The sequence below is a fragment of the Notamacropus eugenii genome, chromosome 1 (assembly GCF_028372415.1).
Source record: "Notamacropus eugenii isolate mMacEug1 chromosome 1, mMacEug1.pri_v2, whole genome shotgun sequence".
Lineage (NCBI taxonomy): Eukaryota > Metazoa > Chordata > Mammalia > Diprotodontia > Macropodidae > Notamacropus > Notamacropus eugenii.
In genome coordinates this window covers 611,021,451-611,047,112 of record NC_092872.1, presented here as the reverse complement: position 1 = coordinate 611,047,112, position 25,662 = coordinate 611,021,451, and the positions used below count along the sequence as shown (strand labels likewise).

General features: G+C 37.3%; 1 protein-coding gene across 1 annotated transcript; it reads right to left on the bottom strand.

Moving 5' to 3' along the window:
- Positions 1 to 711: 711 nt before the first annotated feature.
- On the bottom strand, positions 712 to 22,033 carry LOC140520712 (L-threonine 3-dehydrogenase, mitochondrial-like). Its single transcript, XM_072634848.1, has 9 exons — positions 21,810 to 22,033; positions 19,023 to 19,219; positions 13,903 to 13,945; positions 9,348 to 9,418; positions 6,325 to 6,474; positions 6,051 to 6,223; positions 4,606 to 4,696; positions 2,702 to 2,971; positions 712 to 1,354 (listed from the first exon to the last, which is right to left on the bottom strand). The coding sequence occupies exons 2-9, from the start codon at positions 19,198 to 19,200 to the stop codon at positions 1,215 to 1,217; spliced, it is 1,116 nt and encodes a 371-aa protein (XP_072490949.1). The 5' UTR covers positions 19,201 to 19,219; positions 21,810 to 22,033; the 3' UTR covers positions 712 to 1,214.
- Positions 22,034 to 25,662: the final 3,629 nt, after the last annotated feature.

The following is a 25,662-nucleotide window of genomic DNA, read 5'->3' as shown; positions in this document are numbered from 1 at the left end:
CTAAGGACCATTGGGCTTTTTCTGAAACCTATATATGTTGTTTCTCTCATTAGAATATGAGTTTCTTGTGAGCAGGGACTGCCTTACTTCTTTGTATCCCCCGTACCCTTACCACAGTGCTTTGCATATAATAAACACTTTTATTCCTTCCTTCATTCAATGAAATCCCATCTAACTTGTTTTTTTTTCCTAATAAAGTTGAAAACATCAGCCAAAATAATAAAAGTGAAATTCTTTCCTGCCGGGATGATTTTTTTTTTCAGGAAACAGATATATATTCCCACAAAAAATGAAATTGTGTTTTAGAAATAATTTTTAAAGTAGCATATGATCAAGCCATCTTCTGTTTCATATAGAATTAATATGAATTTAATACAAATCTTTTCTGCCATTTTTTCCTAAAAAGGAGCATGGCATAGTGAAAGATTATTGCCTTTGGAATCATGAGACCTAAGTTGGCCAGCTACTCCAAGCCCTATACTAGCTGTGTGACCATGGACAAGTCATTTACAAGTCATTTAATTTCTCAGGGGCTCAGTTTCCTAACATGAAGATAATATTTGCATTATGTAAACCTAAAAGTGATATACAAATTTAATCGATTCTTGTTATTCTGTCACAAAATTATTATAAAGCTTTTAAATATGTGTATTATTTACAAGTCTTTTAAACTAATAATTGCTGATGTTTCTAATCCAAAACAGAAAACTGTTTCATTACTCAAAAATTTTACTTTAAAACATAAATCAAATAAACAATCCCAAATATTAAACAGTGACACTCCAGTTTCCTATAAATCAGAACTATTTATCTCAAATGTGATGAAAACCATACATAGATATCTATAGAGTTCAATCTATTAATTTGAATGTGAAAAAAAGTACACCCAAATATCAAAATGATTAGTTTTCTTTTAATTCCTATGTACTTTATTTTAGGCATTTAAAAACCATGATTCTGACAAGGGGATAATAAGATCCTCCAGACTGACTTCCCAGAGGGGTCTGTGATATACACAAAGGTTAAGAACCTCTGTTTCAAAAATACTGTGCAATTGGTTTGAGAAGTCTCCTACCAAGCAGTGAAATATTGTTAAACCCAAGAGCCAACTACAATCCTTCAGTCCAAATAATGTACAAGCTACAAAACATGGCAAACTAATTTCAGAATTTCTCTTTCACACTCCCTGGGAACTCAGTATCCATTCCTTTTGTTTAACTGGCATGAGCAGCTCTGGACTCAGAGGTGTGGAAATTGAACATAGTTGTCACCAGTTCTGGAAGATCATAGTAGTGTTTCCATCCCCAATCCTTTCGAGCGTTGCTATCATCAAAATTCATTGGCCAACTATCAGCTAGAAAGAGAAAAATGCAAAAGACCAGTATAACATGTGCATAAGATAGTCACATTTATAAGTTATAGAAGCCTATTATTAAAATAAGATGCTGCTGCCAGTCAGAATTCCTTCTTTCATAGGAACCTGAAGACCAAGATATCCAACCTTAGTTAAGTAGTGATGCTCCCTTTTGCTTGAAGACCTCCAGTGATGAGGAACAATAAACCACAAAATGCAGTCTGTTCAATGTTTGAATCATTCTAATTGACTATCTTCTCATAATAAACTAAAATCTGCCTTTATATCTTCCACTCATTGCTTCCAGGTCTGCCTTCTGGGGTCAAGCAGTAAGTCTATTTCTCCTTCCACATGAGCCCTTCTTGATGGTATTGCCCCCTTCTTTTCTCCAGGATAAATGTTCATATGTTCCTTCAAAGAGGTTAAGATGGCATGAGTTTGGTGCCCCTAAACATCCTCAGTGCTCTCTTCTGGATGCACTCCAAATCATCCATATGGTCCTTCCTAAAATGTATCATCTAGAATTGAACACAATTATCTAGATGTGGTCTAACCAGAGTGTAATAAAGTAGAACCATTACTTTCCTCTACTGGACATCATGTTTCTCTAAATATAGTCTAAGATCATGGCTCGTTTAGATGTCATAGCAAAAAATTGACTCATCTTGATTTTGGAGAGACTAAAATCCCTAGAACTTTTCCAAACCAACCACTGTTTAGCTATAACTTACTCCCCTGTAGTTGGGAAATTGATTTTTTTGTAACTTGTATAAAACTGGTGTGTGTGTGTGTGTGTGTGTGTGTGTGTTTTGTATTGAATTTCTTCTTATTACCTTCATCCTAATATTCTAGCCTAACACTGTATTTGGATTATGGCTCTGCCATCCAATGTTAGTTATTCCTCTTAACACTACATAGAATGGCAACTCAAAACATATGACATATTTCCATTTCTTTTATATACAATTTAATTTTAAAATAACCAGCCCTTAGAAGTAGTAAAATACAAACCAGTTCTTTGAAATAGCACTACAAGGAATATTTAATCCTAGCCTCAATTTTTTTCATCATTTCACCTACCTTATGTTATAAAACTTTAGGGGGAAATACAGTTGTTGTCTCTGACAGGTTCTACTAGAAAGCTGATTATCTTCCTCCACTAGCACCTCTAGGCGCTAGCTACAATGATCTTGAGAGGAAGAACACCGATTTCTACAGCTCTCCACTAACTTAAACTCATCCGTACCACCTAAAGCCATCTGAGCTTCATTTGAGCTATGAGGAGACAAGTGCTGAAAACAGAAGCTTAGTTTTGACTATTTTAGGTAGTTGTAGCAGCGTACTCACCTATGGCCTGGCGAACTGTATCTACATTATACGTGACCTGAAACTCAGGTACATGCTTAACAACTTCCTGTGCCAGCTCTTCAGGGGTAAAACTCATGGCACCGATGTTGTAAGTCCTCATGGGGAGAGAATCTTCAGGAGTTTCCATGATTTCCAGTGTTGCTCTAAGGCAGTCATCAATGTACATCATGGGAAGCCGAGTGTCTGGTTTCAGGTAACATTGAAACCTGCCACTCTTTATAGCATCATGGAAAATCTGAACTGCATAATCTAAGAGGAGTCACATTAGTTGATTTTTATTTTAGGAGATAACAAGAACTTTGCCTTCTAAAAAAGTTCATGATATTATTTAAGTATTAAAATTAAAACCTACTTTAAGTCACTCACAGAATAACTTTATCAAGTATACTACCAGGATTCCTGAAATGGAATCTGATCATACCCATTATTTAATAGTTAAATTGAATACATAAAAACAAAACTTTTCATGAATGAACTTCCTGAAATATTATGCAAAATCAATTATAATGCAGTATATCTCCATTAATAAGCATAATATTGGGCTACATTCAAAGAATAGTAGAGATCTTTCATACCACCATTGGTCCCATATGTTTGCAACAAGTGTGGCTAACTTGAGATATTATAGGCAGAATTTGCAATGCACTACAGTCAATAACAGGCTTATGATAGATGGGTTCCATCAGAGTCTCATGTCAAGGACATTTCCTTGAGGATGACAGATGGAGAAAAAAAAGGAAGTTGTACTCTGATGAAAATTATTTGGTACTGCTTGAAAAATAATAAAGTAGATGAATGGAAAAGACTGAAAAAGAGGGCCTAGAATCCAACTAGCCTATACTAAAGGTTCAATAAACCTAAGAACAAGAACTGCTCTTTTTTTAAAAAAGGCAGAAAATGGGTTTAGACCAACATCTTATATTATAAACCACAATAAATCCCTCCAAACATGATGAAGGTCATGCCATAAGAAATCAGAGGAAAGTTAGAAGAGTATTGTCTTTCACAACTCTGTTGACAATAAAAATTCATTAAAAAGGATGGAGAAAATTATAAATGACAAAATAGATCATTATGATTGTACGTTCGCATCACTAAAAATGGAATACAAATTAAAATACTGAAATACCAGCTCATACCCATCCAACTGCACCACAGATGGTCATGAGAGTAGAAGTATATTAATATAATAACAAGACATGTTAATATAATACATTACTAGGGTAATTGTCAACATTTTTCTATCAACTAGTAAGTAACTCAACAAACTAGAGTATATAACTATGTGGTATATTACTGCACTATAAGGAATACAACATGAAGAATTCTGAGAAATGTGAGACATGAATGAACTTATATAGAGCAAAGAACCCAAGAAATATAAAGGATAGTCATAATGTAAATATTAAATGACAATAAAACTCAGACCAGATACAAGGGCTAATGTTGGCTCCAGATGACTTGAGGTTAAAACATAATTCCTTCCTACTAAGGTATGGTAAAAACTGGTTGGTTGTTATCCTTCATTCTTGAAGAAGAACAAAATGACATCACCATGAAGTCAAGTCTCAATGTGTCTTATCAAAGTGCAAAGTTATATATACTGTCAAAAATCATATCATAATCATATTAGACTGTTTTAACTGTTTTTTAAGTGAAGGGAACTTTCATTTAAAGTGAAGCAGTTTATTGCTTACTAGGAAGTAGCTATTATATGAAAACAAAATACTATCAAAATAAAATAAAATGCATTATAGCTTATAGAGAGATGACACTCTTACATTCCCCATGAAAGTTCTGATCCCAAGGTGACTTTAACTCTTTAGGAGAAAGCTTTTTTTAAAAATATGCCTTGGACACTAAGAAACAGAGGCAAAATTTACCAGTTGTTCCTCCACCAGGCTGGGAGTCAGCAGAAATGATTCCAGGATACCTCAGGCACCGGAAATCTAAGCCATACCGGTAATGATAATACTGAAAAAGAAATGTAAGAATTTTAAAAACTAAAATCTTTTAGAGAAACCTGACAAAGAAATAGCTTACTTTCCCCAAGGTGATATATAAGATTCCATGCTATTATCTTTAAAAATGTTCTAAATGTAATAATTCAATCTGCCTTTTCTGTTGTTCTTTATACATCGAAATATTGAGTGGAATTCCTAATAAAGAAAAATGTATTTGAGACTAAACTAAAGTCTTAAAGACTTTAACTTTTTTCTAATGACAAACACAGAGGTTAAAGCAGTCTACCTTTACATTACATCTTCTTGTCATCACAAAGAATTATAATTTCTATGAGAAATAAAATAGCAAAATATTCTCTTTTTGAAAATACTCCAAAAAGGAAGAAAAATTTTATGTTTTATGGTAGGAATCTGCAGCCTTTTATGGGGAAGCACTAGTACTGATTTGTCCTGAAGCCTTATAATTTATTATATTTGCAGCAGGAAGGCTGCACATGTGAGATGTATCAAGAGTATTTCGGAATCTGAGTTTCTAGAGAAACCTAATCAAGGTCATTTTAGCTATCTGGGGCTCACTTTCTTCATCTATAAAATGAGGACATTGGACTAAATGACCTCTAAGATCATACACGTCTAAGATCTTCCAACTCTAAAATTCTGATACTATATATGATATCAGATGTACTCTATAAAGAAAATTATTTGATAGTTCTTGAAAAATAGTAAAACAGATCTGTGGAACAGACTAGATAAGAGGACTTAGAATCCAAGAGGCCTATACTGAGAGTAAACATTTAAGTCTACACAAAAGCTTAACTAATGTTAATATTTTGTTTTCTTCCCTAAATATGAATCATTAACTATTTAAAGTACTTCAATACTTTAAGGCTCTGTGATTTATTTCACCAGTGTGGGTATTTCCTCCACCCATACAGATCACAACCTAACTATAATTTAATAAATAATCTTCAAGAGTTGCTATGATCCCTCCAAAAAAAGAAAAAAGAATTACCTGACATTCATCATATAACTTACTGATGACATCTCTGAAGTTAGTTATATTAGTTCTTGGACAACAGACATATAATCTTTTGAATACTTGAAGCCTTTCCAAATTGCCAAAAGTTTACAGCTAGTCTATCTTTCAGGGAACCAGTCATCTCTAAACCAGTATGAGGCAATGGAATAGGGTTTCAATGGAAAAATTTAAAATACAAAGTATATTTTTAATTTATAGTAAAAATGTAGACATATAATAAAAATATAAATATTTTTAATATATAATAAAAATATAAGCCAAAAAATTAAGAAAGAGCTCTAAAGGGTTCTACCCATAGAATGTATTTGTTTCAGGCAATACTTACTTCTCCTATGAGCTCTGCATGAACCTTGGACACTCCATAGATGGTTCTGGGTCTCTGAATACAGAGATCCGGGGTTGGATTCCGAGGGGAAGAAGGCCCAAAAGCACCGATAGTACTAGGCACAAAGAGTCGCAGATTGTGTTCTTTTGCGATGTCCAGAACATTATGCAAACCTGAAACAAACAATATTTATCAGGATCTAAAGAAACCTCATCTGATCAAAGAACTAGAAAAAATGGTCAGATCATATTGGACAAAACCCAAGCAAGCTTACCAGTAATATTTACAGCTCTTGCCAATGGTACATTCGCTTCTCCAACAGCACTTAGCAGGGCACTATAGTGAATGAGCCATGTGATTCGATTGTTTACCACTATTTCCCGAAGGTTCTTATAATCCAAGATATCAGAATAAATAAATGGCCCTACAGTGGAGGCAGAAATTAGAATGTCATGACTGAATCACAAATATAAAAAAGACCCAAGCACACACCTTGCCTTTTTCTGCCTTTCATTTTTATTGACCCTCTCACACTACAAATTTCCACTAGTTACTTGGCAGTTATATATTAACTCATAACCACAGGTTATGTTTATTAAAACGATTATCAAGCAGCTCATTGTTAACAACGCAGGATGTTTGTAGCAGGTGTGATTTTCTTTCTCAGACTGGGGGAAGGGAGAGAGAAGGAAGAGAAGGGAGATTTTTGTTGATGGAAAAAATGTTTAATTCATTCAGTTGAGCTTCCTCAGTTGTCTTTCTCTGCTGCTTCCAAATTTCTCAGCAGCAGCGTTTATTCCCTTTTTTTTTTTTTTTTGCTTTTTTTCATAGGAAAATGTATCCTTACTCTCTAAACCCTACCTGTGATTTGATCCCACTCCCTCCAATCTCTTACAGAACTTTGCTCCAACAATCACTGCCTCTTCCTCATTCTCAGTCTCTCCTCCACTAGCTCCTTCCCATCTGCCTGCTAACATGCTTAGGTCTCCCCAACCCAAAAAGAAAAACCCCAAAACTCTTCCACCTTAGCTTCTATCCCATTCAGCTCCAGTCCTATCTCTTGCTTCCCTTTCACTGATAAACTTGAAAAATTGTTCTACATCTGTTTCTTTCATTTCTTCACCATTCAGTCACTTAAACCCCTTGACATCTGGCTTTCCTCCTCACCAATTAACTGAAGTGCCAAATGACTTTAAAACAAATAAATGGGACTTCTTTTAATCTTCTCCTAGATCTCTCTGTAACAGCTAAAATGGCTGGCTCCCTCCTCCCCCTTTTCTGGATAGTCTTTCCTCTCTTATTTCCTCTTTTCTGGAACTTCTACTTACTGTCTCCTTCACTTAATGACTGAATAGTCACTAAGGAGTCTCCCAAGCCACTAAAGATAGGTGCTTCCAAGTATCCATCCTCATCTTTCTTTTCTTGTCTATATTCTTTTCATTGACAATCTCATTTACTCCGAAGTGATTTCCACCACTATGTATTTGAATCCCAAACTTTTCCTCTAGCCTAGGCTTTCCAGCTCCAGAATCATATTTTGTCTACATAGTACCTCATTCTCATGTTCCAAAGATGCCTCAAAAACCTGAGCTTATCTTTCCCTAAAATCCTGCTTGTCCTCCAGACTTTTCTATTTACGTCAGAAGTACCACACTATCCAGTTGCCCAAGTTCAAAAAGTCTTGATATTTTACTTGACTCTTTCCCTTTCCTTATTTCTCTCATATCCAAGTGCTGTTAGTTCATAAACTTCTACTGACTCTATCGATTCTACCCCTGAAATACTGTCTGTGTGCATTCCCTCCTCTCTATGCCACCATTCTATTAATTCTATTCTTTTCCCATATCCTATATCTAATTCTATTCTATTCCCACTCCCATAACAAAGCTTCATTTTTTTTCTTCCCTCCTATTTCATACAGCACTTTATCTGCACTTCTTTAATGAACTTATGTATTATGTTTTTATTGTAATAATTTGTCATATCCCAGTACTGAATTGTAAGCCATGACTATTTGTATCTTCCTCAGAACTTAGCAATATTCAACATACAGTCCTTAATAAAATGTTTAAATGAATAATTGTTGCTTTTAACTAAAAAGAAAAAATAGAAATATATTTCAAGGATCTCAGTCTAAAGGTCTACTTCAAGTGCTGAAACTCTTGGGAAAAAATACATTCTAGGAGAAGACTACATACTTGAATGCAGAAATACATATCTGTAGTGAGCAGTTATTTATAAACCACATTATTCTGACATATAAAGCCTTTTAAAAATTAAGGTTGATAAGCTTGGTCCCCAAGTGGGAAAATTCATCTCCCTTCTCTTGGCAAAAGTGAGAGACTAGGAATGGGAATCTTTTGGTTAATTTTTATCTGATTTTTTTTTTAACCTACTTTCTTAAATCTTTATTACAAGGGATGTAACAAGTAACAAAGGAGAAGGAAAAACATGTTTGGAAATATGGGTATTGTGAAAACAAAAGATATTCAGAAAACTAAGATTATTTTTTAATAGGAAAAAAGTAAGGTCAAAGAATATAAACAAGTGCTTAGTTCATAAAGTGTTAAATCTTTATTTTCACAGAATAAAAGACAATAATGAATTTACATAAAAGTAGAGAAGATTCAGGTAATAATATACATGAACTTCTGTGAAGCTCAATGTGATCCTTACAGAAGGGAAGCTCTGGTGGATCTTTCCTCAGAAATTTTAACATCAGTCAGACAAAAGTTTATGTTGCACAGTTTATGTTGCACAGCTCCTGTGAGCTTTACATTTTTTTTTTTTTTACAATTTTACATTTCTTCTGCCATTACTTCGTAATAGAAACCTTTTTCCCCTTCATTTTTACTAACTCAGATCCTACAAAGATAATTTTAATATAATCAATGAAAGGAATCAAAGAGCATAAAATCCACTGGATTTTAATCCTAAAAACTTTACCATGACCAGACACCAGCCAAATTCAAAAGAATTGTCGTATTCTGTTACCATTTGAAGAAGCAACAGTGGTAGTGACAGGATTTCATAGAAACGTGACAAAAATGTGTCAAATTCCGCAGACCCATTCATTCTTAAAACTAAGTTTAAGGTTACCCAAAGTTACGATGTTATTACTACATATTACGTATAGTACTATATAGTATATATTATATATAATACCGCATATTATAATATTATATATTACAAAGTTCTATGTGATATTTAACCACACTGAAAATATGAGAGACAAACAGCTAAATAGCTCCTCTTTTTACCCCCACCCCTCCAAAATAAGCTTGCCAAGTCTCTTACCACTGTAGAAAACATGATCAGAAGGTTTCCTAATGTCAGATAATATCACATTGTCCTTTCCAAATCGTTTCCTGGAAGGAAAACCAATTGTGAGAATTACAATTCACCTGCCACCCACTGGCAAACTCTAACTCCCTCTTATTCTGCCTTCCCCAACATAATTTAATCATTGGCTACCTAGAAGGAGCAAACTAATCCTCAACCCCCTACCTTTTGTTCTCTCATCTCCATCTTCATCATCTGTCCCTGTTCATGTACCACTCTAATCCTATATACTCTTCCACTGTGCCTCTGGAATTCCATGGACAAATTTCCCATTATTTTAGACTTCTTCCTCTCATACTTTATCACTGAGTACAAGTACTTCCTACAGACAACTCTGTAGCAACAGACAACTCCTGCACACCACAGTCCTGGTCATGAGCTCCTGCATTGTCTATCCCCTCATCCACATGCCCTGACCCACTGGTTCTAGAGAAGTTGAAATTCTCTTCTCTCCCCCACCACTACTTCCACCCTCTCCTTTTGTCAAGATCATTCAACAACCTCCCTGCTAATGTTCATTCTGTACAAATGTCATTCTCTCTCCTTTTTTCAAGAAATTCAGCACTTGAATGGTTGTGTCCCTCTTCTCCACAACTCCTCATATTGGAGGATTTCAATTTTCATGAAAATGCTCTCAAATTCCCTAATCTCCAATTCCTCAATCTACTTAAATCCTATTATCTAATCCTGCATTTCACCTTAGATATATTCATACTCTAGATATCATAGTTACTCACAAATGTTCCATTTTCTTAATCAAAAACTAACATTCTTCTGTCTCATCATAAATTCCTATTGTCATCTCTCCTATATGTCACTCCTCCTAAATATATTCTTTGTCCATATCAATTTTTAATTCCTCCAAATCCCTCAGATCATTGTCAAATCATTACCCTGCTCCGAGTTCACTTTTTTCCTCTTCCAGGCTCAAACCAGTAGTTAGTAATTCAACTAGACTGTCCTCTACTCTCGAATACCTTCTCTCTTTATCCTATTGCCCTTCACTAACTATCAAACCACAGCCTTGGATTACTTGCACCATCTGCCTCTGCTTTCCTGCTCAGATGCTACTGAATGGAGCTGGAAGAAGCCACCTAATGACGGTTATAATGCATTATAAATCTGTTACCCAACTTCAGTTGGACCCTTACTGCAAAAGCATTTTTTTTAATTCTTCTCTAAGTGACTCCCCATCTCACTCACAAAAGATGTTAAATTTTCTCTTCTCCCCTCAAGCCAGTCTCTCCCCCATCCACTTAGCTGATAATCTTATCTTACTTTACTGAGAGAATTAAGGTCATTCACCATAAACTCCAACTTCTCTCCCTCCATTTTATCTAAAAGCTCTTTGATATCTATCATTCTCCACACTCCTCCTTTGCCCCAAAACCCTTCTCCTTGCCCAAAGCCAACTCTTACATGTGTCCTTCATAACATCTTTTCCAACACTGCTCCCCGCAATCATTGCCCCTCTATTTTGCCTTTCCACATTGCCTTCAAACATATCTTGACTCTCTCATTCTTCAAAACCACTCATTAATCTCTATTATTCTTTCAAACTATCTTCCTCTATCTCTCTTCTTTCCTTCAGAAAGCTTCCTACACCAGCTATCTCGACTCTCTCTCCTATCAGTCATTCTTCAGATCTTTGTAATCTGGCTTCTGATCTCATCACTCAAATGAAACCACTCTCTCCAAAGTTACCAACTATCTCTAAATGACTAGATCTAATGGTGTTTCCTCAGTCTTTCTTCTTCTTGACCTATGGACTGTATTTGCCACCTTTTCCCTCTAGATATCCTCTCCTCTTTGGATTTTCGTGACACTACCTTTTTTTCTAGTTCTCTTACCTGTCTTAGCATCCCACTTTTGTCTCTTTTGCCGGCCCACGTACCTAATCAGTTGCCAAATACTGCCCTTTTCTAGTTCTATAACATTTCTCAAATCTGTCCCATTTTTTCTATTCACATTACTACTACCTTAGTGCAGGATTCATTACCTCTTGTCTTCCAATTACAAAAATCTCCTAGTTTGTCTCCCCATCTTAAGTTTTTCACCATTTCAGTACACCTGCCATAATGCTGCTAAAATCACCTTTCTCAAACATAATATCTGACCATGTCATTCCCCTACTCACTAACTTGAGTAGCTTCTGATTGTCTTTAGAATAAAAAATAAACTCTTCTTTTTTAGGGGGGAGGGAAGGGAAGAGAAGCTTTCAAAGCCATCTATAACCTGGGGCAGCTAGGTGGCAGGACAGTGGATCAGGAAGGCTTGAGTTAAAATCTGGTCTCAGATACTTCCTAGCTGTGTGACCCTGCGTAAGTCACTTAACCCTGCTTGCCTCAGTTTCCTCTTCTGGAACATGAACTGGAGAAGGAAATGCTAAGCCACTCCAGTAGCTTTGCCAAGAAAACCCCAAATGGGGTTGAAATGACTGAAAAAAAGCAAGCAAATCAATAACCTGGCCCACATCTATCTTTCCAGCCTCACTGGATACTACACCCCTCTCTGAGCTTGATGACCCAACCAAATCTGCCTTCTCCCTGTTCCTTTCATATGGCACTCCATCTACATTCACTATCCATCCCTCATCCCCAAAATGCATGCTTCCTGCACCTTTGGGTCACAGAATTTTTGCCTTCCTTCTTTTACACACAACTCAAACATCTCACTACTACACCAAGTCTTTCCTGATCCCAATTGTTAAAACACCTTCTCTCACGAACTACCTTTTAGGCATCTTGTAATTATTTTGCTATTTATTCTATGTATCCTTCTATATGCACATATTTATTCCCAACAGAATGCGAGATTCTTGAGAATAGGGATGTGTGTGTGTGTGTGTGTGTGTGTGTGTGTGTGTGTTTGTCCTTCATTGCCATAGAAGACCATGCCATCAGAGTAATGACAGGACTTGCACTTGACTTTGTTTTGAGTGAGGGAGGGCTGTGCAGGTCACCAGCCTCACTTCTCCTCTAGGGCCATCTGAATCCAGTGACCAGATATTCATCAGGATGACTGGAGATGACTCAGGATGAGGCACTTGGGGTTAAATGACTTGCCCAAGGTCACACAGCTAGTGAGTGTCAAGTGTCTGAGGTGAGATTTGAACTCAGGTCCTCCTGACTCCTGCACTGGTGCTCTATCCACTGCACCACCTAGCTGCCCCTAGGGATTTTTTTATTCACTTAAGGAATGCCTGTTGATTGATTACCTAATATACTTTGTTACATTACTATTCAAACACATTCGTTTTATTTTATTTTATTTTATTTTATTTTTTTGAGACAATTAGGGGTAAGTGATTTGCCCAGGGTCACATAGCTAGTAAGTGTCTGAAGCCAGATTTGAACTCAGGTAATACATTCATTTTAACAAGATTACAAATTTTAGGAGAGTCCTGACATCCCCCTTCTAATCCATCTTTATTAATAATAGCTAGCATTTATATAGTGTTTTAGGATTTACAAAGCACTTTACATGTATCTCATTTAACCCTCATAAAAATTCTGATGAAGGTTCAATTATTATTCCTGTTTTACAGATAAGGAAACTGAGGCTAAGAGGAGTTAAATGAGTTCCCTGGGGTCACATAGCTAAGGGTCAGGAGGAATTTGAACTTGAATCATCCTGACTTCAGGTCCATCACTCTGTCTACTCTGTAGCCTAAGAAATTCCTTCATCCAAAATGCTCCATTTCCACTGTGATGAATAAAAACCCCAAGAGACTGAGTTTCTAGGTAATTAGTTACCAATTTGTTAATTAGGCAAACCTGTAATCAATAAATTAATGATCAATTTATTTCAGTAATCAGACACCAAGAAAGACCTTATCAGGTGTGTACCTTCTGACAGAGAACTCCCTTGACAAATGAAACTCAACTCTGATTGGTGGACATTTAATGAGAACTCCAGCTGAGCTTGATCATGAAATTCAACAGCCTTAAGGCACCATCTGGTCAGAGGAAGCCATTTCCATCTGGACTTCCCCAACTACTTTTCACCTTCATAAGTTGGGTTGCCCTTAACTCTAATGGAAGGGATCAAGGACAGGGAGTTCCTTTCCTAGGCAAAGGCTCACCCAGACTGGTTTTGGTTCATAGACTAAACAGAAATTAGGTTTCCTGTTGGGTGAGGTCCCAGGGGGCTAGGAGTAATCTTATTACTCAGTCAAGTCCTTCAGAGACCAACTGATATTTTCAGGAGTTGGGTCTGGATGGGTCACAAATTAATAATTAGTTATTAATAAAATGATATATTGATTTCTCTCATCACACAATTATCCAATTCTATCCCAAATAATACATTTCCTCATCTTTTTCATTGCTCCTCCTTTTTCCTTTGCTCCATTTCTACTTTTTCTTCAATCAAGTGTCTATACTTTCCTTTTCTTTACTCCAGTTTAGATAAGCAATCCAAAGTAACAATACCCAACAATTTATCTAGGACAATAGACAAGAGAAAAAAAATGTAATCTAGCCTGAGTTAATTTCTTGGGTTTCTTTACCTTAAAAGTTTAGCAAGTCCCACTCCAAGTTGTCCAAGACCCCCTGAAATGAAAAAGGAAAACAGAATTGAAAATTAAATTCAAATTCAATCAACTTTTAATTACCGTTGTGTGAAATATCTACATTAAGAATGTTTTGCTCATTAAAAATAATAACCAGCTTTTATTATAGAGTTGGTTTCAAGTTTGCCAAGCACTCAACATCTATTATTTCATTTGAGCCTGATATCTACCATATAAGAAAGGTACTACAAAAACGTTATTATTCCATTTAACGGTTGGAAAAACTGGGACTTAGACAGTTGTCCTACACCACATAAGAATTTGAGTTGGGATTTAAACCCAGGTCTTCAAGATTCCAAGTCCAAGTTCACTATGACCCACAATTAAGCAGGCTAGACACAATTCCAAGTTAACATAATTCATACCACTTTCTACTTGAGAGTCAACATTTAAAACATTTATCTCCTTCAATCCAGGGTAAATATGAACCAGATAGGTAAGCTTAGGGAACTAGTCTAAATTCTGAAACAATGTCCCTTCATGGAGTGGGAAAGCAAGGAGAGATATGGGGGTAGAATGGAAAACTTAATCTCCTAGAATCTCATGTATGCACAAAGTGACTTCAAAGTTTTAAAGTGTTGTGAATTTCCAGAACATTACCCAATGTACATTCAAATGTAAGTTTAAGAAAATTCACATCCCAAAGTTAAATATTAACTATTTTATAACTGTCCCACTATAAGATTCTCTACCATCATGGAAAAGATGCTATTATAGTGAAATATGTGAAGTAGGTTAGAATCCTTTGTTCAATACTTATGAGATCACAGTCTATGTCAGTTCTGTCCTCTATAAAATGAAAACACTACTGCTCTTACTATCTCTTACAGAATTGTTAGGACAAAAGCAGTTTGGTAGGGTAGAGGAAATGAAAAAAGAGAAGAAATAAAACTGAGTGTTTGAAGGAAGAATTAACAGGTGATTGAGTGGACTGAGAGAATAAAAGAAGACTCCAAAAGTCCAAGATATCCACCACAGTCCAATGGAAGAATAGTGTAATAGCAGTGTCAATAACAGATAAAAGGAAATTGGCCAAAGGGAAAGTATGTTGGCATGGGAAAATGGTAAGTTTGATTTTTGAGACACCAACTTAGAATTGACAATGAGATGTCCAGGTTGAGATTTCTTATAAGCGTTTGGAAATAAGACATTGGAACTAGGCCATATCTTAGAAACACATTAAATTGTTCTGCTTTTACAGAAAGTGCATTTAACTGAGTCAGAAGATGTAGGTCCTAAGGCCAGTTCTAAGGCCATTGTTAATTGCAGCATAAACCTCGGCAACCATCTTTCTAAACCCCATTTTCCTCAACTGTGAAATCAAGGAGTTATGTTAGATGACTTCTAAGGTTTCTTCCAGTTATAGGTTAGTAGCCAAAGTTACTAACTTTATCTGTTCTATAGATATAGTATATAGATATGCAAAAGAACAAAGACCAAATCTTCAGGTGATATACTCAGTTAAGAAGCAGGGGAGGAAAAGTAAAGAAATAGGAAAAGTCAGAAAAAGTAGAAAATCAGTCAATGAACACTTGTTAAATGCTTAGTATCATAAATGTAGGGCAGCTAGGTGGTGCAGTGGATAGAATGCTGGGCCAGGAGTCAGGAAGACTCATCTTTCTGGGTTCAAATCCAGCTTCAGACACTTACTAGCTGTATCACCCTGGTCAAGTCATATAACCCTGTTTGCCTCATTTCCTCATCTATAAAATGATCTGGAGAAGGAAATGGCAAACCACGCAGGTATCTTTGCCCAGAAAACCTCAAATGTGGTCAATGAAGAGTGAGATATTATTGAAATGATTCAACAACAATCATAAATGCCAAAGGAAAACATTTCAAGTAGGAATTCAGGGAGAATATCAATGTATCAAACATGTTAAGGAGGATGAAGAGTCAAAACACCTTATGGTAAAAAACAGTTGCTCCAACTAATGTCCCCAACTAATAAACTCATCAATAAATAATAATAAAATAAACAATAATATAGCGCTTAATAAATGGTTTTGTTTCATTCGGATAGCAGAGGGTTTAGAAAAGAGTGAGAAGAGAGATTTTGGAGGCAACAATTGTAAACGACTTTTTCAAGGAATTTAACAAAAGGAGAGGAGAGATATAGATTAATAGCTATTAGTATCTAGTGAGGGTTTGTTTTTTTTTATTAAAGATGAGGGAGACTTGGGCTTGTTTACAGGTAGGAGTGAAGAATCCAGTAGAAAGAAACTGAAAATGAGAGAGAAAAAGTAGGGATGATGTGCGGACAATCTGCTGGAAAAACCAGAACAGGTGGGGATCAAGGGTACATTTATTAAGCACTATGTTATTATTGTTCATTTTATTATTATCTATTGCTTAGTTTATTATATTATTTTATTATAGTCTATTCTTTATAATTATTAAGCACTATATTATTATGTACAATATATTATCATGCAAAAAAGCACTGTATAAAACAGAAAAGCAAAGGTCCCTGAATACTCAAAATCTATAATGAGCAGAGATAGCAATATTGGAAGTTTCAGTTGCAGGTTAGCTAGAAAAGCCCAGTAATCCACAGTGTATAGTGTATAGTGGCATAGCAGTTATTTCATTTTTGTTAAGCATTTGATAGTGTCAAGGACTTTGGTGGTGAGAACTTTCTTTTCCAGGTCTTCAGGAGATGTGGCTATTAAGAAGGCAGGAGCTGCAGTACCCCTGCAGAGGGTCAGTTGTGAAATAGAGGGGAAAGGTGCTGGAGAAAGGTGGTATCAATCAAGGCTTGAGTTATCAGTATGGTGATGAGATTACGATGAGTTTAACTGGTAAGGGTTCCAGAGAGTGGAAACTAGGTGGGGCGACAGAGAACAAGTGAAATGCAAGATAAGGAACACGCTTTTGGACTTTTTGAGTTTGAAATTCCTGCATTACATTTAGTTTGAAAGGTCAGTTGACAAGTCACATGTCTGCAAGGGCTGCTCCCCAGGGCTAAGCTGACAGCAGGGTTGGTGGTCTGAGGAGCACTGTTATTCCTGAGGGGTTTAGACTTATCTGCCCATTGGTAGCAGTGGTCAGATCTTGGTGGCTCCCAGGAATGATGGCTTTGGGGATTTGACTGGAAACAGGACTGGTGGTGTGAGAGGAATGCAGTTCTCCATGGATCCTGTACTATTCTCCACCAATCATTCAACAATGCTCTATCCAAAGCTATAAAGACCTCTCAATTGTCAAATCAAATGGCTGTTTGAGAGTCCTCATCCTTCATGACCTCTCGGCAGCCTTTTACGCTGTTGATCACTCTCCTCCCTTGGATACTCTCTCTTCTCCAGGAGACATTGCTTCTCTCTCCAGGCTCTCCTACCTATCGAACCATTCCTTCTCAGTCTCTTTTAGTGGGGCATTATCCCTACCATTATCCCAAATGTGGGTATCCCCCAAGAGTCTGTCCAGGGGCCCTTTTATCTTTTCTCTACTTTCTCTCACCAGTTTAATTATCATCTCTGTGAAAATGATTCCCAGATATATTTATCCAGCCCCAGGGTCCCTTCTGCTACTGCATCATCAATTACCAATTAGAAATTCAAAACTGAATGTCCCACAGGCATCTCAAACACAATATCAAAAACAAAGTCGTTTGCCATTTCCTTCCTCTAGCCCATTTTACCTATGAGGAACTGAGGCAAACAGGGTTAAGTGACTTTCTCAGGGTTACACAGTTGCTAAATATCTGAGACTGGATTTGAACTCAGGAAGATGAGTCTTCCTGACATCAGGCCTAGCCTCTATCCCCTGTACAACCTAGCTGCCCATTCCTTTTGTGGAGAGGATTATAATGGATCATTTCTTCCTTCTCTCCCCACTCAGTAAACTTCAGTGGTTCTTTATCATCTCCAGGATCAAATGTAAAGTCCTTCTGTGGCCTGCCTCTAACATTCTCCCCAACTTGGGTCTTCCCTACCTTTCCAATCTTCTTGCATTCTATTTACCTCCACGTAATTTACACCCCAGCCACACTGGTGCCTTTCTTGCACACAACATTCTATTTCCCATTTCTTTGCTATTGCAATGGTTGCAGGTTGCCTAGATGTTGTGTGTCTTAGAATTACTGGATTCCTTCAGGATCCCTCTCAAGCACCATGTCTTCCAGAGTAATTAAATCCCTGCTCTAAGGATCACACAGCCAACATTATGTTGTTATGTAATAAGGCAATTGAAATAATGAAAAGGCAAGTCCTTTTCCAACTGCATAACTATTTTTACGTAACTAAAATTTTGGAAAAATATTTCTGATTCATATAATTAACAAACAAAAGGTATTGATACCCACGGGACTTATATGGTTTTATGAAAAACTTGTAATTTTTAGGGTCCAAGCAGTCAAACACCTTAGATGGATATTTGTCTTATGAAGTCCTTTAGTTTTTAAGTGCTTAATTATTCTTGGAGAATTTACCACACCAGGTCCTCTTTGTACCAAATTCAACTCCACATGAATAGCATTATAAATCAATGTCATCTAATATGGCATAGAGATAGGACCATTGAATTTCAGAGTTAAAGGAGCTATGGTTGAAGTTCCATCTGGGTCCTTTCCTAACATTGGAATCATGGACAAATCCTTTCCCCTTGAATTTCAAGTTTCTCCATTTAAAAATTGAGAGACTTGTCTTCTCTGTTTCACAAGGTTGCTGAGAAGATCAAATGAGATAATGTAAATTTAAGTGTTTTGTAAAGGGTGAAGAATGTATTAATTTTGTTAATGCTGTCATTTAGTCATGCCTAACTCTTCATGACCTCATTTGGGGTTCTTCTAGTAAAGATACTGAAGTGATTTGTCATTTCCTTCTCCATTCATTTTACAGATGAGGAAACTGAAGCAAACAGGGTTAAATACACAGCTAGTAAGTGTCTGGGGCTGGATTTGAACTCAGGAAAATGAGTCTTTCAGACTCCAGACCCAGCATTCTATCCACTGCATCACCTAGCAGTCTATATGGAGAATATGAAGAAAAATTAAATAACTATATAGTAATACACAAATGACTGAAAACAAGAATGAAACAAAAAGTCTGAAAACCAACCTGTAATTAGTACTCGTGGATGCTCTGTATCAGGAAAAGATACAGAATGAAAGTTGGCATCAGAAAGTTGGCGAGTTGAAATACTCAGAAACTGAACAGGAACAATGGGAGTCAGATACCTACAAGAAGGTCTTTGTAGCATGTGGTTGAAAACTCGATTCAGCAACCAAAATGACATTTTTCTATTTCAAATAGTCCTGTGATAAGAAGCAGAATTGATTAGTACCACAGATACTTTCAACAAACACTTATTTAGCTATTGGCCCAGGTTAATCTGCTCAATCACTACCCAGAATTTAAAAACTAAGCTATTAGATGTGTTTAAGATACTGTAGATTTATAATAAAATGCCAAATGCTGACCAGAAAAAAAAGATCAAAGTATAATAGAGTCACTGTAGGAGGAATTAGCAGACATTAGTTACACATAGGGGATTAAGTAGATCTTTTGGCTTGAAATGGTATTTTTCCAATTTATCATTTCATTCAAACGCTTACATGAGTTAATAAATGTTGGATAGTCACAAACAATCTGTTTTCCAATAAGGAATGCTACAGGACAATGCTGTCTCCTACATATTACCTCTAAAATTAACCAAGCAAAAGAAGCTTGCTTAAAGCACAAATACTATTCCTTTAATGGAAAGATAAGCAGATGGGCTTATGAAAAGACGTGTTTTGGGAGCATGTGAATACTTTTACTGCCACATCCTAGAAATAGTGCTCTGCATGCTACATAGACACTTTTCTCATCACTTCCAATACATGTTTCTTTTGTACTTGAGTACAAAAGTTTTAGATTCTTATTCAGACTGTACCTGTATGTATAAAATAACTAAACCATTTCATGACTAATCCAATGAGATAAGCTATTTTACTTATCAGTGCAAGTAGTAATATAAAGACAGGAAAAACATGATCAGCCTAGCCACGCCAATGATTAGTTTCAATATCTTCAGTACAGACTAAGATTTTGGCAGTAGCAAATTACATATGGGAAAGCTTGTTTCACAGATTTTTAGATCATTCTTTCCTATTCATAAATGTAATTAACTATAAATATTCCCAACCAAAAATGTATACAGCAATCATAATCAACCACTATTGACCTTTCTACCAAATAAAGACTGAACTATATAGGGCATTTGATCTGAATTAATATACAATGCTAAAAGCGAATTTGTACTCCATGGCTTTTAACATAATAGTGTTATGATAAAAACTAATATGAGATAAAATCTTTTTGTTTTCAGATTAGAAAAATCACACTTCTCTGGTGGCAGCTTGCTGTATAGAGACAGGGAAAGGCACTGCTAACTCTGATGTACAAGTCAACTTTTTCTCAAAGCTAATTCTAGTTCCATCTAGCCCCTTCTTCCTACAGCCTTTCCTAAGTAAGGTACACGTAAAAAGTCATGTAATCTAATCTGCTTTCTGGTTGCTCTCATCCTTCCAAATCACTACTTTATGACTGCTCCATGTGCATTTCAAAAAAATTGATATAATAAACAATTTTTTGCCATGTCTCAGACCATTTAAAAGTTTTTTTCTTAGTACAGTATATGTCATTCAATTAGCATTTACTAAGCTCTTACTGATACCAGTATAGTCCCAAGTATCCAAAAAAACATTCAAACACCGATACACACCCCTCCAAATATTTAATTTTCTGTCCTACAAAAAAGTACAGCAGAAGAAAAGGACAGAGAGCTTGAAAAAATGAACACAAGCCTTTCCATTCATATTGCTAAAGACTGCCTGGATGGATTCCAAGTCTCACCTGTAAAATTAGAGAGTAATTCTTCTATAGTGTCCAGACATAATAGAAATGTTGCTCAAATTCAAAGGTCTTATAAACATATTCTTCCTGCCATTAAAGCTGTTTTTGCTGTTGCTCAGTCATTTCATTTCAGTCCTGTGAAATGAATTCTTTGTGATGCCATTTGGGGTTTCCTTGGCAGATACTGGAGTCGTTTGTCCTTTCCTCCTCCAGTTCATTTTTAGAGATGAGGAAACTGAGGCAAACAGGGTTAAGTGACTTGCCCCAGGGTTCAAGTAAGTGTCTGAGGTTGGATTTAAACTCAGGTCTTTTTGACTCTAGACCTGGCATTCTACTGTGCAGCCTACGCAGGCTGCTCAAATGGATTTTACTAGATGCTTAATAAATTATTTCTTGAATTGATAAACTATGAATATCTGTTTAAAAACATCGAGTTTTAATTCTAGCTGGATAATCTTTGAAGCTGGTTTAAATCCAATTAATTTTCATAATTATTCTGTGTGATAAATGCATTTATTCAAAACTTACTGAGTACCCAGGAGCTATCCAGTACTCAGAGACCCTAGAAATATTACCTGTCAATCATCAAATGTGACTCCGCACCAAAAAAAAAAAAGTTGATTAACAAGGGAGAGACACACAGGGTCCCCTACCTATAACATCTAAGCCCTAGTTTTATTTAAAGGGCGAGGGGTTTTCTTTCCTTCCAAGAGTAAGAACACTCGGGAGGCAGGCGTTCTTGAGGAGCCCGAATGTTCCTAGGTCAGGGGAGTAGAGCCAGAGACACGTCCGCCTCACCAGCAGTCCGGTTCGGAAGCAGCGCGTTTGCCCAAGACCCCCTCCATTCTCCCTCACCCCAACACCCTGGACCTCCTGGACTCAGAACCAGCTCGGGATGTCCCGCTGGAATGGGGTTGCAACTCCCCTGGACCACTTCGCCCAAAGGCGCTCAGGTTTTCTATCTTTCTCAGACCGTCCTCTAGGGACTCATGAACACTCAGAATTTACCTTCTCAAAACTGGTCCCTTTCCACGCCGCTGCCGTTTCCCCCGCCAGATGCTCTAGAATTCGAATTCGCTCGGTCCTCTGCCTGGGACTCCCCAGCCAGGAGTTGAACCTTAGGATTGCAGACGCAGCAGCACAGGTGAACCCACGGCAGCGAAGGAGAATGAGTCTCCAAACTCGCTCCTCCCGTTACGCCTTCTCTCACCTACCTGTCCCCTCCCCGAGGTAATTTTCCCCACCACCAATCGTGTCTCTCGCCGTATCTACCACGGGCGTGGCCAGGGCATCTACACCTGCTTGCTGGCTCTTAGCGTTGTCACGGCAATGCCCTTGCACAGTGTGAGGGGCTGAGAAAAGACTGGTTTTTCAGTCACCTGCTCTGACCCACATCGTTTTTTAGGATTGGGAGGAACCTTCTGATGTCCTCTAGCACTGCCTCCCGCCTACACAGAAATTTCTTGAAAGAGGTTCATCCATTCTCTGCATGGACACTTCCAGTAACAGCTCACTTCTTCAAAAGGCAGACGATTTCCTCGTTTGGATTACCTCGAATTTATCTTGTTTGTACATAGTTGTTTTCATGTCTCCCCCATTAGACAGTGAGCTCTTTGAAGGCAGGGACTGTCTTTGGGCTTTCTTTCCATCCCCAGCCCTTGGTACAGCACGGTGCCTGGCACGTAGTAATAGCTTAAATAAATAGTTTAATAAATGCTTTTTCACCTGACTGACTAATTGTCAGAAAGTTCTTTCTTTTTCCTGATCTGCTGTTTTGTAAATTCCACTGATCAATCAAATTTGCCTTGGGGGACCAAACAGAAAAAAAAAAGTCAGATCCATCTTCTACATAAGAGCTCTTCAGATATTTGAACACGAGTCATGATCCTAACTTTACTATATCTTTACTACTTTAAACAATTACTATGTCCTAGACAGCGTGCTACATGCTGGGCATACAAAAAAAAGCAAAACCAGTCTCTTCCCTTGGGGAGCTCATATTCTAATGAGGAAGACAACATGTAAATAACTATGCATATACAAAATCTATACATAGAGGTAGGAGTTATGGGAGATAATCTCAGAAGAAAGGTACTAGAATTGAAGGGGAACACAAAAGGTTTCTCCCAAAAAGTGGGATTTGATCTGAGACTTAAAGGAAGCCAGGTATCAGAGATAAGAAGAAAGAACATTCCAGGCATGGAGAAGAACCAGTGAAAATGCCCAAGAACCAGCAGTTTTTTGCTTTGTGCAAGAAACAGCAGAAGCCTCTGTCACTGAATGGCAGAGTACCTAGAGGAGGGAGTTAAGGTGTAAGAAGACTGGAAAGGTAGAAAGGGACCAGGTTATGAAGGGCTTTAAAAGCCAAAAAAGGATTTTACATTTGATTTTGAAGGTAATAGGAAACTCAACTGAAGTTTATTGAAGGGATGTGACCTGGTCAGACTTGGGCTTTAAAACCATTTTGGTAGCAAAGTGGAAGGTGAACTGGAGTGGTGAGAGACTTGAGGTAGGGATACTAACTAGAAGTCCATTACAGTAGTCCGGATATTAGTTGATGAGGACCTGAACCAAGATGGTAGCTGGTCCAATATAAGTAGCTAGTGGGATCTATGAGTCAAGTGAGGGTTTTTTAAGGGTGGGGACTTGCGGACATGTTTACAAGCAGTAAGGAAGCAGTCAACAGACAAGACAGAGAATGGACAAAATGAGAGAGGAAGGCTGAGAGAGAGGCCAATCTGTGAGAGAAGGTGAGATGGAGCCCTCGTGCATGTAGAGCAATTTGCTTTGTGTAGGAGAAGGGCCAAGTATTCATGTAAGATGGGTGAAGGAATAGATCAGGAGAAAGAATCTGAGTGATAGAGATGGTGGAGGGGTGGCAAGACAAGGGATCTTTGGGCAACTAGCTTCAATTTTTTCAGTCAAACATGAGGCAAGTTTCTCAGCTAAGAGACTGGAGAAGGGAACCATCAGAAGTTTGAGGATGGACTCCGACATTCTTTCCAGCTTTAGAACTATGATCACCAGTTCCTTTATGACATGGTTTCTGGTTGTCCTCATTCTCTGTTCATCAGTGTCCTTCTTATAATGTGAATATGACACTCCAAATGTGGTCTGAACAATGAAAATGTCATCTCTCTATCTCCCTTCCCTGTCCCAAATTGATCTCTGGATCGAAAAGGCAATTTCTGTCTTAATTGCCTATCACATTCATATCTTAATTGATTTGAATTCACATTCAAATAATCAGTTCTTGTAGCATTTTATTCTGTCCTTTGGGTCTACAGCTTCTTTACATTTCCACAATCACTGTCTTATTCAGGGCCCTTTGTCACCAGTGTTTTGATTACTTGGATTATATTAATATCAAGTAGTTTTCCTGGCTCCATTTTCCCTGTCTCCTACTTCACGTGTATATTTCTGCTAGAATAATGTTTTCATTCATCATCCACCCTGAAAATCTATATTGTGTCCTTTCAGAAGTCATTATATCTAATCATTCAATCAATCGATAAGCATTTATGAAGTGCCTATTATGTACCAGTCTATGTTCTACACTCTGGAGATACAAACACAAACAATGAAACGGTCCCTTCTCCCAAGGAATGTATGTTAAAACAAGAAGACAACAAATATGAATACATAAGTGTGTGTTTCTACGTATGCATGTATGTGCACACATACACACATGTGTATATAGAGTGTAAATACAGAGAAATAAAAATAATTACAAAATAGTTAAATTCAGGGTAGTTTGGATAAGAAGGCATTCGTTGAGAGGCTCAGGAAAGGTTTCTTATAAAAGGTGGTTCTTGAGTTGCATCTTGAAGATAAAATTATCTTAGGAGAAGTAGGGCAGCTAGGTGGTGCAGTGGATAGAGCACCAGTGCAGGAGTCAGGAGGACCTGAGTTCAAATCTCACCTCAGACACTTGATACTCACTAGCTGGGTGACGTTGGGCAAGTCACTTAACCCCAATTGCCTCATCTTGGGTCATCTCCAGTCATCCTGATGAATATCTGGTCACTGGATTCAGGTGGCTCTGGAGGAGAAGTGAGGCTGGTGACCTGCACAGTCCTCCCTCACTCAAAACAAAGTCAAGTGCAAGTCATGTCATTATTTCTCTGATGGCATGGTCTTCTACAGCAAGGAAGGATGAACACACACATCTTAGGAGGAGTTCAGGAATAAATGCATTCTAGGCATGGAGTCTGGGCTAATAATGTAAAGACACAGTGGCAAGTATTCAAGTATGAGGAATACAGTGTGAAAGAGTGTGGAAGTGTGAAAGAAAATCAGCATGACTTTTCATATACCTTTTCATTACTATCCTGGGATTTTGGCATGTGACATTTTCCCCACTTTGCTTCTCTCTGTAAATGCATATCCCATCTCTTTTTCAAAACCTTTTTTGTAATCACTTCATTTAGGAGCTCTTTTCCTTTCTCCATTTTATAATAGTTCTTTTATTCTGAACTTCTTTTGCATCTGTATACCTTACTTATAATATTTTAGTTTGCACTTAACATGTTGTGTGGACATTTTGATTTAATTTGTATGTAGCTTTATATACTTTATGTCATATATCCCCAACTCTGCTTTTAATTCTTTAAGCTGAAACCAAAACATCATCAATTTAGAGTGTCAAGGTAGTAGGAGACCCTCAATTTTCCAGAGCTAAGGTCCGGCAAGCAAGTTGTGCCCTGAGCCAATCCTGTGCACTCACCTTCTGGATGAACTGAGCCTACACAAGCACCAACAGGCTCAGACATGACAATCTTGCCTCATTGTTGCTGTTATGCCCTGCTACTTTTGCCATTCTACACTGTTTGATTCTCTATCTAGCCACAAGTATGTAAAT